We start from the raw sequence: 13,807 nt of genomic DNA, 5'->3' as shown, positions 1-13,807 counted from the left end.
AGATTTTCACCCATAAGGAACCTTCATTGCCCAATTCTTCTGATAATCAACCTCAGCACTAAGTTATCAGATTAACAGCTAATAAAGTTGTGTCCTGGCTAATAATAGTCTGCGATAAAGTAATGTAACATAAAATAATTTGAATAACGTTGATATGCTCTTCATTTACTTCACATTAAGCTAATTAAGGCCATGTTCAATTTAACAAAAAAGAATCAATAACACAAGCTGTGAGAATATCCAGAGATGCAGTCATGTCGTTGAGCCTCACCTCTGTATTGCAGGAGACCCAGAGGTTTGTTCATCTCAACAGTAAAGAAGTCTAGAGACCCGTTCAGCCGAGCCGCTACGATTCTGAGGAGGAGGAACACACGGAGGATAATGTAAAGTCATGTTTGTCTTACTTAAAAAGATCAATAAAACCTGAAGCGAGTGAGAAATGCATGTTGAATACAGCCCCATCCCAGAGGAAGCACCGTTTACCCCCCGTGTGTTTGTGCTTGTGTGTGTGTGTTTCACCTGTTGTTGAGGAAGGCTAGAGCTGTGATCCCAGACACTGCGTCTTCATTAATGCAGCGTAACGACCCTTCGACTGCATCCCACAACTGGAACAGAAACAACAGTTTAAAAAGTACATCAACTTTATATCATGTAGTGTTCATTTAAATGGATGTTTTCTACAGAACAGAGGAGGGAGAGGATTCAGACAGGCTCTGAACACTAAGCTGCTGTTTCTACTTGATACCAACAGCAAGTCTTTCCAAACATTAAGCATCTAAACGTAACAAGTGTCTCTTGGTAGCCGATGCATTTTGTTAATGCATGTTGATAATGGCCAATAATGAGAATATTCATTAAATGACTAGAAGACGACCAGATGTCTTAAAATATCTATCCAGTATATTAAAGTAAAACATTTGGTCATCATCATAACCTGAAAAAAGCAGAAAAACAAAGAGAAAGGGCATCAGATGAACAAACATTAGAGGTTAGACCCACCTCCAGTTTACCGCTGCTCCTCCCAGCAGCTATCAGGTTTCCTCTCAGCTCCATGGCCCACACAGAGCTCTCCCCGTCTGCCGTCGCCTGCGTCCCCGCCGTGGAGGCTCTGTCTTGGGCTAAGAAGGCGGCTGCGTCCCCTAAGCTGGGTCTTCTCTGGAGCTGAGCCCCTGTGGGCGGCGAGGAGGAGGCAGAGGAAGGGGACGGGTAGGCGGCCGGCGAGGGGGGCTCGTGCTCCATGTAGGCGCGCTCCACCAGGCCGCCAAAGTCAAAACCGTGCCTGGGTGGGGTGCAGAGGTGGGAGGGGGGCTGGGAGGCAAAGTTGGTGTCGATGAGCGGGGTGAGATCGGGCTGGTCGTTGAATAGAGTCGGCCAGGCGGGAGCAGTGCGCCGTCTCAGCGGGTAGCCCTCCTCCTCCGACAGTCCGTCGCAGCTGACGGAGGGGCCGAGAGCTTCGGGGCCGAAACACTCAGAGTCCGCGCCGTCCCGCTGCTCCCAGCAGCCGCTGCTGCTGCTGCTCCGCCTGAGCCTGAGGAGGGAACTCAGTTAGTTATCAGTTGTGCTGTAATAGAGAGGATGATTTAGTTTTGAAAAGTTAGATTCTAGAAAACAATTAAAGTGTGAAACCTTAAGGAATAATCGTGATTTCAGGAACCGTAATCCCTTTGAGCTTGCGTTAGCAATGATACAGTAGAGGGTTGAATGAAAAGTGCTGGACATATTTAGAGTATAAATGGATATGGTGACATGCTCACCCGTCGTTTGGGATGACAGTCAGACAGTCGCCGGTCTGAGTGTCCCAAACCCGAATCTGTCCTGCAAGGCAACAGCTGGCCAGCAGCATCCCGTCACTGGCCAAACACTCGATGTCCTGAGAGACACAAATACAGAGCGAGAACCAAATGAAGAAAAGAAAAACGGGCTTTCATTTCCACACTTGAACATTTAGCGGTATCAAGTGTCCTTAACTAACACAGTGACATCCTGTTGTTGTTCTAGACTGACGCAGTAATCTCACTCCGCTGGTGAAATGCACACACGAGTCCTCCTCTGAGAAACGGAACAATTTCATAATTACAGTTGGTGTAACATTACATTTAAACCAGAGATAATGATTTCCTTCGAAGTGTAAGTCAAGAGTTATGACTCCAAGAAGTATTTTTGACAAAGAAATTCTCTTGTAACTTCCCGATGGTATAAATGCCGTCCCTATCTCGACCAGTCCAGCCCTTCACTCGGTGCTCTGGGTGTTTAGAGTCCGTTCTCACCATACTGTGGCCCCTCAGCAGCAGCGGTGAGATCTCGCTGACGGGTGGCGAGTAGCCGTAATCGTCGCAGGGCAGGTCTCCTCGGCGCCGGCGGCCGTGAACGACGCCGTTCTGGCCGTAGTTTCGTGGGCAGAGCACCCGGTAGAGACAGAAAAGCAGCAGAACCAACAAGACGCCCGCCGCCAGGCCCAGAGCTGCCACCCTGGACGGGGGGGAGGGACAAAGGAGGGACAAATAAAGAATGTTTTTATTTTTGTGATCTGTGAAACACTTGTTTTCTGCAGCATCTACACCATTTGACAAATTCACACGGTGGACAAACACAGCCTTCTATTTCCGCCACAGCTGTTCCATAAATTCACACTTTAAATTGTGACGCAATTACTTACAACTCATGTTTCTTAAACGTGCATGTTCCACTCAAGTCATATTGTCTTTCTCTCATTTTTAACAACTTTTGGAGAATTTCAGGTCAGCAACTTTAGACATAATCTACATATTTGAGATCATTTAATAAATAATTATACTGCACGCTTAAAGAGACACATTCTTAATCAACACATCACAACTGAGAGCTCCGAGTCTCCCCTCAAACATATTCTGCAGGTCTGAACTTACTAATATACAATATATATATAATATAACAGGGGGCCGAGGGGAAGACGTCGCACTAATTTCCTTGAAAAAAACCTGAATTATTGTAGAAAATAATCTGTGTTTGAGACGCGTAAAGTCACAACGAGGTATTAACAGACATATTTTATGTCGTAGAACAAATTGTTAACATCTCTCCAGCTTGTGTTAATAACCACAGCCCGTATCTTAGGCACCTAACCTAAAAACACATTTAAACCACATTCTCTTCAGGACGAAGGAAGCGGACGTTTCATCTTCTGGTTTTAGGACTCATTCCTGCTGCACTCTGTGTGCTGAACTGGGCGTGACGGAGCGCATATGCATCGTCTACCTGCTGTGGAATGTGGCACAACTGTGATGATGAAACCCCCCCCCACCAACGGAGCGAGACCAACTGTGCCTGAAATACCGGTCCTTTAGAGAGCCCGTCTGCTGCTCTGTGAAAACTAAAGCTCACCTTTAAAACACAAAGCTACAGGCTGAATTCAGGAGCGCGAGATAACAGTTTGGTGTTTTATTGCTTATTATCTATTTATTACTGATCTTATGGAATTATTTTTAGGAGTATAACATGTAACAAAGGCCCCTTGCTGACTCAAACCAGATGTGGTGACATTTAAAGCATCTTAAACCCCATCGAGGTGAGTTCCACACCATAATGAGGGAATATTAATGAGCATTAATGAGCTAGAATTAAAAAAGCTCACTTCAGCCTCCGGATTGCTCCCTCCAGGTGGGGACGGAGTGCCTACCTCAAGCGAAGGAGTTCAAGTATCTCGGGGTCTTGTTCACGAGTGAGGGTAAGATGGAGCGGGAGATCGACAGACGGATCGGTGCGGCTGCAGCAGTAAAGCAGGCGCTGCACCAGACCGTCTTGGTGAAGAGGGAGCTGAGCCGGAAGGCAAAGCTCTCAATTTACCACTCGGTCTACGTTCCTACCCTCACCTATGGTCACGAACTCTGGGTCGTGACCGAAAGGACAAGGTCGCGGCTACAAGCGGCCGAAATGAGCTTCCTCCGTAGGGTGGCCGGGCTCAGCCTTAGAGATAGGGTAAGGAGCTCGGTCATCAGGAGGGAGCTTGGAGTAGAGCCGCTACTCCTTCGCATCGAAAGGAGTCAGCTGAGGTGGTTCGGGCATCTAATTAGGATGCCTCCTGGACGCCTCCCACTGGAGGTTTTCCAGGCACGTCCAACTGGGAAGAGACCCCGGGGAAGACCCAGAACACGCTGGAGAGATTACATCTCCCAGCTGGCCTGGGAACGCCTCGGGATCCCCCAGAATGAGCTGGAACATGTTGCCGGTGAGAGGGAGGTCTGGGTCGGCCTGCTTGACCTGCTGCCACCGCGACCCGACCCCGGATAAGCGGTGGAAAATGGATGGATGGATGGACTTCAGCCTCCTTTTGATTTTGGGTTCTCTGAGCTCACACTGTCCGATTACTAATTAACAGAAGATCTGGATTCAGACAGAGCTCATGTTTTAGGCTGTTATGGAAACCTTTCAACCCTTGATCCTCTGTAAGACATTCCCGAGCAAGACGAATCGTCCTGCAACCTAATTTCTGCTATCTGAAGTAGAGACATCCAAGTACGGATCAGTCTGTCCTTCTTTTGTTAGCTTTCAAAGCACGACGCCAGCTCTGAGAAGCCAACAGTGCGTTCGTCATAAGTAAAGATCGACGGGGTCGTGTCCTGTTTGTGTTCTCACCGTTCACTCACTTGTTGTCCAACAGGAGGTCGGAGGTGCAGATGTTAGTGACGGCTTTGGACTGAACTAGAGATGCACCGATACGGATATCAGAGACCGACTCAGAGACTTCCTTATACATAAAAACAATGATCCCAGTCTGACGCACACAGCTGATTAATCAAACACTGGTTATTGGATCAGTATCGGCCAATAACCAAAGCCCAGGTATCGCTCTCTGCATCGGGACTGAAACATTCAGCACGGTCTACACAACCTGAACTTAATAAGTCAACACGCGTGCACTAAGTGCCCTTTTGAAGTGTGCACAGTCCGGTTTGTGTTTTACTCCAGAGGAAATCAAATGTGTCTGAGCACTTAGCTGATGGAGCAGCGCAGCGTTCAAACACAGAGTCACACATCTGGTTCCAACACTGGATACATATCCTGTCCTCAATAGCCAAATACTGATTCTAGGCAGTTGAGATTTGGAACAACTTAGTGGGTCGATCTCTTTGCTGATATACATTCACGTATCTGAGAAATACACAAAGACGCACACGCGGTCTCTCTGATGTTTGAGAGGCTACAAAGCTTACGTACACGTTCGCTGCAATATTTACCGGGATAGGTTCTCGCTGTTCCCAGATTAAACAGAAACGTCTCTTGTTTTTGTACCGAGAACAGAAATTACACATTGTCCCTACACATATATTAGCCGGTCAACATCTGCTAACGCCGTTAAGACGTGTTGTTGATTAATCCTAGAAAGGTTTATGATGTGCAACTATGAACAGCTGGATGTGTGTCTCTGTGGATATGTAAACACATCCACTCTACAGAGGAGAGGAGGAACGAGTGATGACGTGTGACGAGAAACAACTACAGCTGCAGCTAAATATTATTTATTTTACCGATTTATCAGCTAATTAAGTGTATGATTCATCGCTAATTGGCTTTAAAACGGACCAACAAACTGAGGATTCTTCTTTGAAATGATTTAGAATAAAGTGCTCAAAAGACAAAGCTCTGCATTAAAGCAGCAGTAAAATATTTTTGGGGTGAACCCTTTAAGCTCATTGTTGTGATTGAGACCTTTTTAAATGAGGAATCCCTCATATATTCTCTTTCTCACTCAAAGACTCGTCCTATTTCTTGACACATGCCGAGAGAAACAAATATAAATACTGACGCAGGAGGAGGTAGATTCGCTCTGATGCAGGCAGCAGTGACGCCGTGTTGGTCTGTGCAGACAGGCTTGAACAGTGAACTTAATGTTTGAAATAGGTCACAGTCACCATATACGATATCCATCGACCTTTTCTAGAGATTAGAAGACAATCTGTCTGTGTTGCAACTTTCTCTCGATCCCACTGACGCGTGTTCACCTCTGTCACACTGGCCTTCTCAAGCTCAGCTGCCACTTCCCCACTGAGAAGGTCTCGACCTTGACCCGACTTCAGCTGATAGCGCTTCATATCTGCCGTCCAAAGATGAAACGAAAAGAACCCGGCCTTCCACTTAGTCAAGGTGACAACGCTTTCCCTTACTCAACACAGCGCAGTGAAAGCTCAACTCCAGACACCCATGTTGTTGCTGAGAGAGAGGGGAGAGACAGCCTCCAGCTGCTTCTTTTCATTATTTGTCCTAATTTACTCTCTTTTTAGTGTTTTCCGCAGTAGATGCAACATTTCATCACATAAAATACAAAGTGAATCTAAATCCACATATGGAAAATCCTGTTAAATATGCAGTTGTGCCGCCAACAGCTCCCGGTTGCCAGTTGTCATAATAACTCAACAATCACACAAGTTTTCCAGCAGTCAGACGTGGCAACCATCGAAAACAATGGTGGAGAGATTTGTCACAGTAAACAAAGTTGACAAATCTCAGCACCTTCACAAGCAGTGAAATGTGACTGTTCACGGTGAAGACGTCTGTTATTAGAGAAGGGAAGCTGGCGGTCCAACACCTGAGTGCCTGATTTTTTTTCGTCCTTAAAAGATCTCAAGATCTGTAACACCACAAAGCACAGGTACGTTTAAAGCAACCAGTCCGGTCCCGTCAGGGAGAGACGATGCTTATCAAGAGGTGAAGACTTCTTTTTTCTTTTAGCGTCAGATAAGATTACAATCAGTCCAGTGACACTTTACACGGTGCGCTTCATGCATCCATAAAACAAAGATGAGGCGTCTCCTTCATTCTCTTCTTCTAGAAACAAAAGAAAAGAGCTGCGATAGACTTCACCCCATAAAAACACCAGACACAAATGTCTAGGTTTTCTCTCACTTTAGTGCAACTTTGTATTAAATACGAATTAAAAAACGAACAAAAATTAAATTTGTCATTATTCCCCGCCTGTGTTTCAAACGAGTGTGAGAGCCCATCGTGACTTAGATCTCGTCAGCTATTTTTTATTTTAGTCTTTTGTATCTTGGTCAAAGAAAACCTGTTTCTAGTCGATGAAATCTGAAATCATTTCAGTGTTTTTTAGTCATCAGATCATATTGAACATTTCAGTCGATGTGGTCTAACTTAAGTTACTGTGCAACTTAAAACTAAGCAAGTTAGTTCCTCCGACTCCTCATGATTGTGCTGCCGGTGTAGCAATTTTGGTAAAATCTTATTTTTTACATTTTTTAAGGCATGTTGATATAGTCACAGTCTCATCTCGTCTCAGTGGTGTAGAAAAAGATCATTGACGGTATTCAGTCATAGTTCTATTGAACGAAATGAACACTTCCTTGACTCACATACACCTCGGAATCTATTCTGCTTCACTGCTCGACCTCCTGATGAAGACTCCCAAAGAAGAGACTTAAATAAAAGGCTTCAATGTCCACTGTGCAATCAGTTCAATGACACTCTGGTGGAGAGAACCAAGGCCAAGGACCTGTCACTGCTGACTCTAGTCTGCGTGAGAGCGTTTTGTTTTAACCAGGTGCAGATTTCCAAAGAATTATTTTTATCAATTTATGGCCGTCTCAAAAAGAAAATCAATAAAACAATAAAACGGTCAAAAGGAGCTGGATGCTTTTATAGGCACTGTGCAAACTATATAAACTCAACATGAGTTTATGTAACTATCACAACAAATGTAATAAGAAATGTGCAATATTTAACTTTCTCAGACTCTATATATAAGCAGAAAAGAACTCACTCCTAAAAGGAGCCCAAAAACAAACTACTACTAAAACTCCATCCAGCTGGTCAGTGATCAGATTTCTCCCCCACCTACTGTCCAACAACCTTCTGCTGACCTTCTTCAGCTCTCTTCAAGTTTCAGTCAGACTCTGTATTGAGTTATTTGGGACGGCTGGTGTTACTTTTCTCTTTCTGTGGTGTCATGTACATGAGCGCTTAAAAAGGGTTGGTTAGTTTAGAAAGCGACAATAACCAGGTTTCTCAAGTGCACGTCAACATCCTGGTTGAAAGACGTGTGTGTGTGTGTGTGTGTGTGTGTGTGTGTACTAACTTGTAGAGCGTGAGGTCCGTCTGTAGATCTGCAGAGACTTTGGGAATGGATGGCGGGGGGTGTCTGGTGTCCTGAGGGTGACGCGTCTCAATGGCCTCTTGAGGGCTCAGGTGAACAGTGACGGGGATGACGGGCAGGATGCTGATGTACCTGAAACCAGACGTCCAGTAACAGAATTAATATAGATTATATAACCTCATGGGGTCTCCAGAATCAGAATGCAGAATCTAAAACTGTCAAATGTACCTTTACGTTGGGACATAAACATAGTTAACCGGTAGTAAAAACATTTCAGTGGGTAAAGAACAAAATTCTTAATTGTCTTCTGCTGCGACACTCACCTCTTGGCTAAAGTGATGTTGTAGTAGCTGAAGAGCGACGGCCAGTGCCTGAAGGAGAGCCTCCTCCAGCCCTCCTCGTCCTCCGCTCCCCAGGTGATCTGGGGCACGGCGGGGGGCGGAGCCTGGGGGAGGGGCCCCGCCCTGGCGGCGCCATGGTGGCCCTGTGACTGGTTCTCAGGTAAGGGAGTCGGATCTGGTGGTGGGTGGACTCTGAGGGTGCTGGTAGGATCGCCCCCATGAAAGACAGGCGCCACCCCAAGGTGAGGGGGCAGGCTGCCTCCTCCGGGATCTCCCAGAGGGCTTTGCTCCGACACCTGTGCAGCCAGGTAGGTGCGTATTCCGGCTGGGTCGGTGTAGACGAGGATGCCGATCCAGATCACCGTTCCGACCTGAAGATGAAGCAAACAGAATGACAGTGATCGGTCAGTTGAGGTGAGATTTCTGCTGGAGCTGCTGAAAACATCATGTCACACTGTTTGATCATCAGGCATATTTTCAAACTAAAGCTCAAATGATTTGACGATGCTTTTTGCCTGACTTAGCGAGCTTAATGTGGATGTAGTCTTAAGCTACCAGTCCCTGTAGCTGTGGTTTCAATTGCAAAGCTATTTATCCGTTTCAAAGCAATGACACGGGTAAAAGTCAGCTTGAGGGTGCAGCCTCACTGAACCAACAAATATAAAAATAACAGAGAATGTTCCTGTCAGTCTTTCCGGCATTAATACAATGATGATGCAATAAGTAAGACACATAATCCAGACACAGGAAGCCAACAACGTTACATGAAACAGTACAAATTTAAAGTCCGTTCTTCTCACCATGATGATGCGCTGAGCCAGGCGCGTGCGGGCCAGGAAGTACACCACACGCAGCCTCTTGGGGAGCCGGAGGTTCCTGAAGGCCGGGGTCTGCAGGGTGATCGTGTGGGGGGAGGGCCGCGGGGGAGGGGGGACCTCTCGTGTACGCAGCAGGCCAGGCTTCGGTGGCGGCAGACCTGCTTCGGCCGGCAGGCGGCGGTTCAAATCAGCCAGCTGTGGTTAGGGAGGGGTTAAAAAGACTAATCGGTTAATCTAACGATATATATAAAAACATATTTTACCACATATTCTACTGAGGATTCAGGATTGTATTTTTGTGCATGTAAATGCATAATCTTATGATGCCAATGCTCACTTAGTTGTGCACTGACTCATATGTGCTCATGAGAAAGAGCTTGTGTGTGTGTGTCCGTGTTAGCCCCAGTTTGACCTTTTTACCAGTTGTCTTCATGTTTACAAATAAGATTCCTACGATTAATGATTGATTGACAGATATGTGCCTCTGTGTGTCAAGTACACGCAGATTTCAAAACAGCCGTAACTTTGGTTGTCAGTTTCTGTTATTCTGCTTTCAACAGCCTCACATGTGTGTGTGTGTGTGTGTGTGTGTGTGTGTGTGTGTGTGTGTGTGATTTGAATGTACTCATGAATGAAAATGTCTGCATGTATAAGTGAGTGACAGTTCTCTCACCTCCATGCGTCGGATGTCTATAGATAGCACTGTGGTGAAGAAGAACATCTGCAGGAAGAAGTCAGACACCAGCCCGACCACAGCGAACAGACAGAACTCCTGCAGCACACGGACACACCAGCGGAGACAAAGCCGATGTTAGCATTTCTAACTTTAACAAACGGGTTAAAAAACAGGCACGATGACTGGCTTACATAGCTCCAGTGTTTTTGGATTGAGTGCGTCATGTGTTGCAGGAAGAACACACAATGCTCAGTGAGAAACAGATTCTTCAACACATTCTGTCTCAGTATATGAAACACGTCGATCTATTATTTCTAATACTTCGCTGACGCAACAATACAACCATGTTTCTGTTACCTGGATAGCCGGCACCAGAGTGAAATATCCAATGAGGACGATGCACAGTTCAGTGGCCATGTTCTTCATGATAGACCAGCTCTCATTACTAAGACCTGGAGAAGAAAAACAAATTCTAAATTCTAATTACATCCCGAAAAATAAATCAATAAATCAGAAGCTCTAATCATTTCTCTGTGACAAGCTCCACAAGCTCAGGCGTATTAACAATCTACTGATGAACCTACATTTACTTGCTGGTCTTGCTTTACCTGAAACAAACAAACAAACAAACACACACACTTTATCCTTACCCTGAGCGATGCGAAGTTTGACCTCGAGGTCGACGGGGGTGGACACCACGGACTTGGTGAGGACCAAGACGTTCTCCAGGCCGATCACCACCACCAGGTAAGGAAAAATCTCCCTGCAGACAGAAAACAACAAAACATTAAACACTCACTTCTGAGTGTGGGTCTGCATACGGTGCATCTAAAGGGGTCACCACAGGATCGTCTAATCTTTCATTTGATTTTCACATTTAACACGAACCGACCGGGGATCGAACCCTGGCTTTCTATACAGCGCCAACAACTGCACCACGATGCCACTAAAAGTTAGCCTACTGTGTATACACTGTAGCGTGTTGCCATTTTAGCATGTTTTCCCCCCTAACACACATAAAGACACCTGTCAATCTACCTATAAAGTTTAATTATATAACGCAAGTCTGTCTGTGCGTGACTTCTTCACACAGCTGTATTGCTGGGGACCCAACCACGTGCAGTGATGCCGTCGGTGCATTGTGGACACGCGGCACGTTAAATATTAATAAGCTTTGAATAAACAAAGGCTGCGGCTCATTGACCGCAGTTCACTTCTGCTGCTGGATATTCTAACGTAACAACAAAATCCTTCTTCACTGCTCTGAAGTTATGAGAGCAGTTCTTGAAACTTTGCGCTCCGGACGAGCGCCGCACCGGCGGACTCAAAAAGTACAAACTTTAGTACCGAGATTATCAGCAGTAAATCTAAGGAACAAATATTCCCCATCTCCCTCAAATGTTTGTAAAGAATCGCTTTGAAAAAAATTACTTTAGCTTGTACTGTAGAAGTGTATAACTGGGTCACAGAGCAGTCAACTCTGCACGTTACATCACTCACTCAGCAACACCGTACACAATAAACACACACACACACACACACACATTACTACCACTGTACCAGGAATAAACATAAACACACACACACACACACACACACACACACACATTACTACCACTGTACCAGGAATAAATATAAACACACACACACACACACACACACACACACACACACACACACACACACACACACACACACACATTACTACCACTGTACCAGGAATAAACACACACACACACACACACTCATTACTACCACTGTACCAGGAATACACACACACACACACTCATTACTACCACTGTACCAGGAGCCCTCTGTGTGGAGTCAACCACGTGTTTGTTACGTGGTCACGCCACAAAGTCTGCTTTCTAATAATCCTCAAACGATTGGACAACCGGGGAATGTCAATATCGCTATGTCTCCACCCACATCCATGCCCCGTCCACTCTCCTTCATCCACACAGACTTCTCCGCCCACCTTCTGTACACATCAACACAAATCCATGAGAAAGTCAATGCAGAGGAAGTGAGAAGTCAATAAGCTGGTATGCGCGCGTGTGTGCATGTGTGCGAGTGTTTTTTTCAAGGACCTGTCCTTGTCTTTCAGTGATTCAGATAAGAGCCAATGATGAAACTGCAACGGCCTTTTGGGTCAGTAAATATTTACTAACCCATATTACATATTTATTACATATTTCCTGTCTGGAAAAATGTACACGCGACTCAAGTTGTGAGAAACATGTTGACATTTTCCTGATTCAAGCCGAAGAGTCTCCAGCCAGGTTAGCACTTTGAACTAAATGCTAACATGCTGATATTTAGCAGGTGCAGTGTTTTTCATGTTTACCATCTTAGCTTAGCATGTTAGCATGAGAATGTCATTAGTCTTGCAGGTAATGCTCATAAATTAAAGTATTTGGTCACGTCCGCAGCATTTTTAACTGACAATGGCCCGAGATGAATAGTTTAGGGTTTGCCAAAGTTTGTTTCGAGAAAGTTTGAGTCGCTGCAAACACGAGAGGCTCTTGAACGCAGCCACAACTGGCCACCCAAAACATTATGCAGTTTGCTGCAGCAGAATGCCAGATTAGCCGCGGACAGACACAGAGGCGCACACTCATTCCCCGGGCGCACACGAACGGTTCTCCTGGTGGAGATAAAAACAAAAGGGGGGCATTCCTACCCTCCGTTGAGCGTGGGTGTCAGTCCAAACAGCGTGCACAGTCCCACGGACATGAGCAGGGAGCTGAGGACGGTGACCACAGCAGCCAGAGCCAGACCCCACTTTGACTTCACCATGTCAATCTTACCTGCAGGGAGGAAAGAAAGAAGACATGAGGAGGACGGGACATGATCGTTATATTCATTAACTATTGTAGCTATCCAACACCTCAGCCATGAAGTCAGAAGCACTCTCCTCAAATCCTTCAAATGATGGTGATCTGCTTCATTACACAGGTTTATAACACTAAATATGTTACTAAAATAAACATGAACCTGAAACTTGACTTAGCCAACAGTAGATCAAGAAAGAGGATTTTCTAAATAACTTAAAATCTAAAATTGTTTCTGCATTAATCAAAATATTTGAAGCCTTTTTAAAACTTTTTCACTTCTGTGACTATTTTTTTAAGCTCTGAAGGTTTTGCATTCAACCATTAATTCTGAAAATCCCTACATTGTAAAGATCTAGCTACATAATGTTATTTAAATGTATAAAAGGAAGGTTATTTTATAGTTGTGCCCTCAACACAAATTTAATTAAAAACTTATTTTACAGGAATCAAGAAACAAATTACTTTCTCACTTTGAAAATTAAAAAATGAGCAAAACAGCAGTTAGAAGCATTTTCTAGGTTACGTTTGCACATAACTGTAAAAGAAATGTCTTTAACAAGGTGGCAAACATAAATCAACTAACTCATACGAGTGTGAATATTATTTTGTGTAAAATGAGGACGAATGCGTCCGTTTTCTAAACAGATATTTGCAGAGGCAGGTCGCCAAGGGTTAAGTGGGTTCCTACAGCAGAGTGTTCCTGCGTGAGGATAATCCCCGCACAGGAACAACCTTGGCACACAAACACACATGCGCACACAAAAGAACCCGACGGGCACGAGTCTGGATCTTTGGCACAGAGCGGACGGGCAGAGGAGCGGGACTGACGTGTGGAGAAGTAGATGTAGGCGAAAAGGATGATGTATGTGGTGACGAGGGGGATGAGCTCGGCGATGCCGATCTCCTCCTTGAAGTGGACGTGGACCATGTGGTCGTCTCTCAGGCTGCAGTTGGCTGACGGGTGGAGCTGCTTCAGACGGGACCGCAGGCTGCCCAGGAACCTGGACACACACACACACACACACACACACACACACACACACACACACACA

At 45.4% G+C, this 13,807-nt stretch overlaps 1 protein-coding gene across 3 annotated transcripts in view; it reads right to left on the bottom strand.

Moving 5' to 3' along the window:
• scap (SREBF chaperone) overlaps positions 1–13,807 on the bottom strand; it is a 30,754-nt gene that overhangs the window by 4,822 nt on the left and 12,125 nt on the right. For all 3 annotated transcript variants that reach the window (XM_031867484.1, XM_031867483.1, XM_031867481.1), the window contains exons 7-19: positions 13,584–13,756; positions 12,602–12,728; positions 10,569–10,681; positions 10,276–10,370; positions 9,916–10,014; positions 9,225–9,437; positions 8,407–8,795; positions 8,066–8,215; positions 2,268–2,469; positions 1,755–1,870; positions 1,000–1,528; positions 520–605; positions 272–354 (exon numbers count right to left, since the gene is read on the bottom strand). In XM_031867484.1, coding sequence (XP_031723344.1) covers positions 272–354; positions 520–605; positions 1,000–1,528; positions 1,755–1,870; positions 2,268–2,469; positions 8,066–8,215; positions 8,407–8,795; positions 9,225–9,437; positions 9,916–10,014; positions 10,276–10,370; positions 10,569–10,681; positions 12,602–12,728; positions 13,584–13,756 — 2,375 coding nt within the window. The remainder of the gene's footprint in view (positions 1–271; positions 355–519; positions 606–999; positions 1,529–1,754; positions 1,871–2,267; positions 2,470–8,065; positions 8,216–8,406; positions 8,796–9,224; positions 9,438–9,915; positions 10,015–10,275; positions 10,371–10,568; positions 10,682–12,601; positions 12,729–13,583; positions 13,757–13,807) is intronic.

Source organism: Anarrhichthys ocellatus, unplaced genomic scaffold (assembly GCF_004355925.1).
Source record: "Anarrhichthys ocellatus isolate YVR2014 unplaced genomic scaffold, GSC_Weel_1.0 scaffold39, whole genome shotgun sequence".
Taxonomy (NCBI): Eukaryota; Metazoa; Chordata; class Actinopteri; order Perciformes; family Anarhichadidae; genus Anarrhichthys; species Anarrhichthys ocellatus.
The sequence above is the reverse complement of the archived record's forward strand: the minus strand, read 5'-3'. Positions and strand labels throughout refer to the sequence as shown.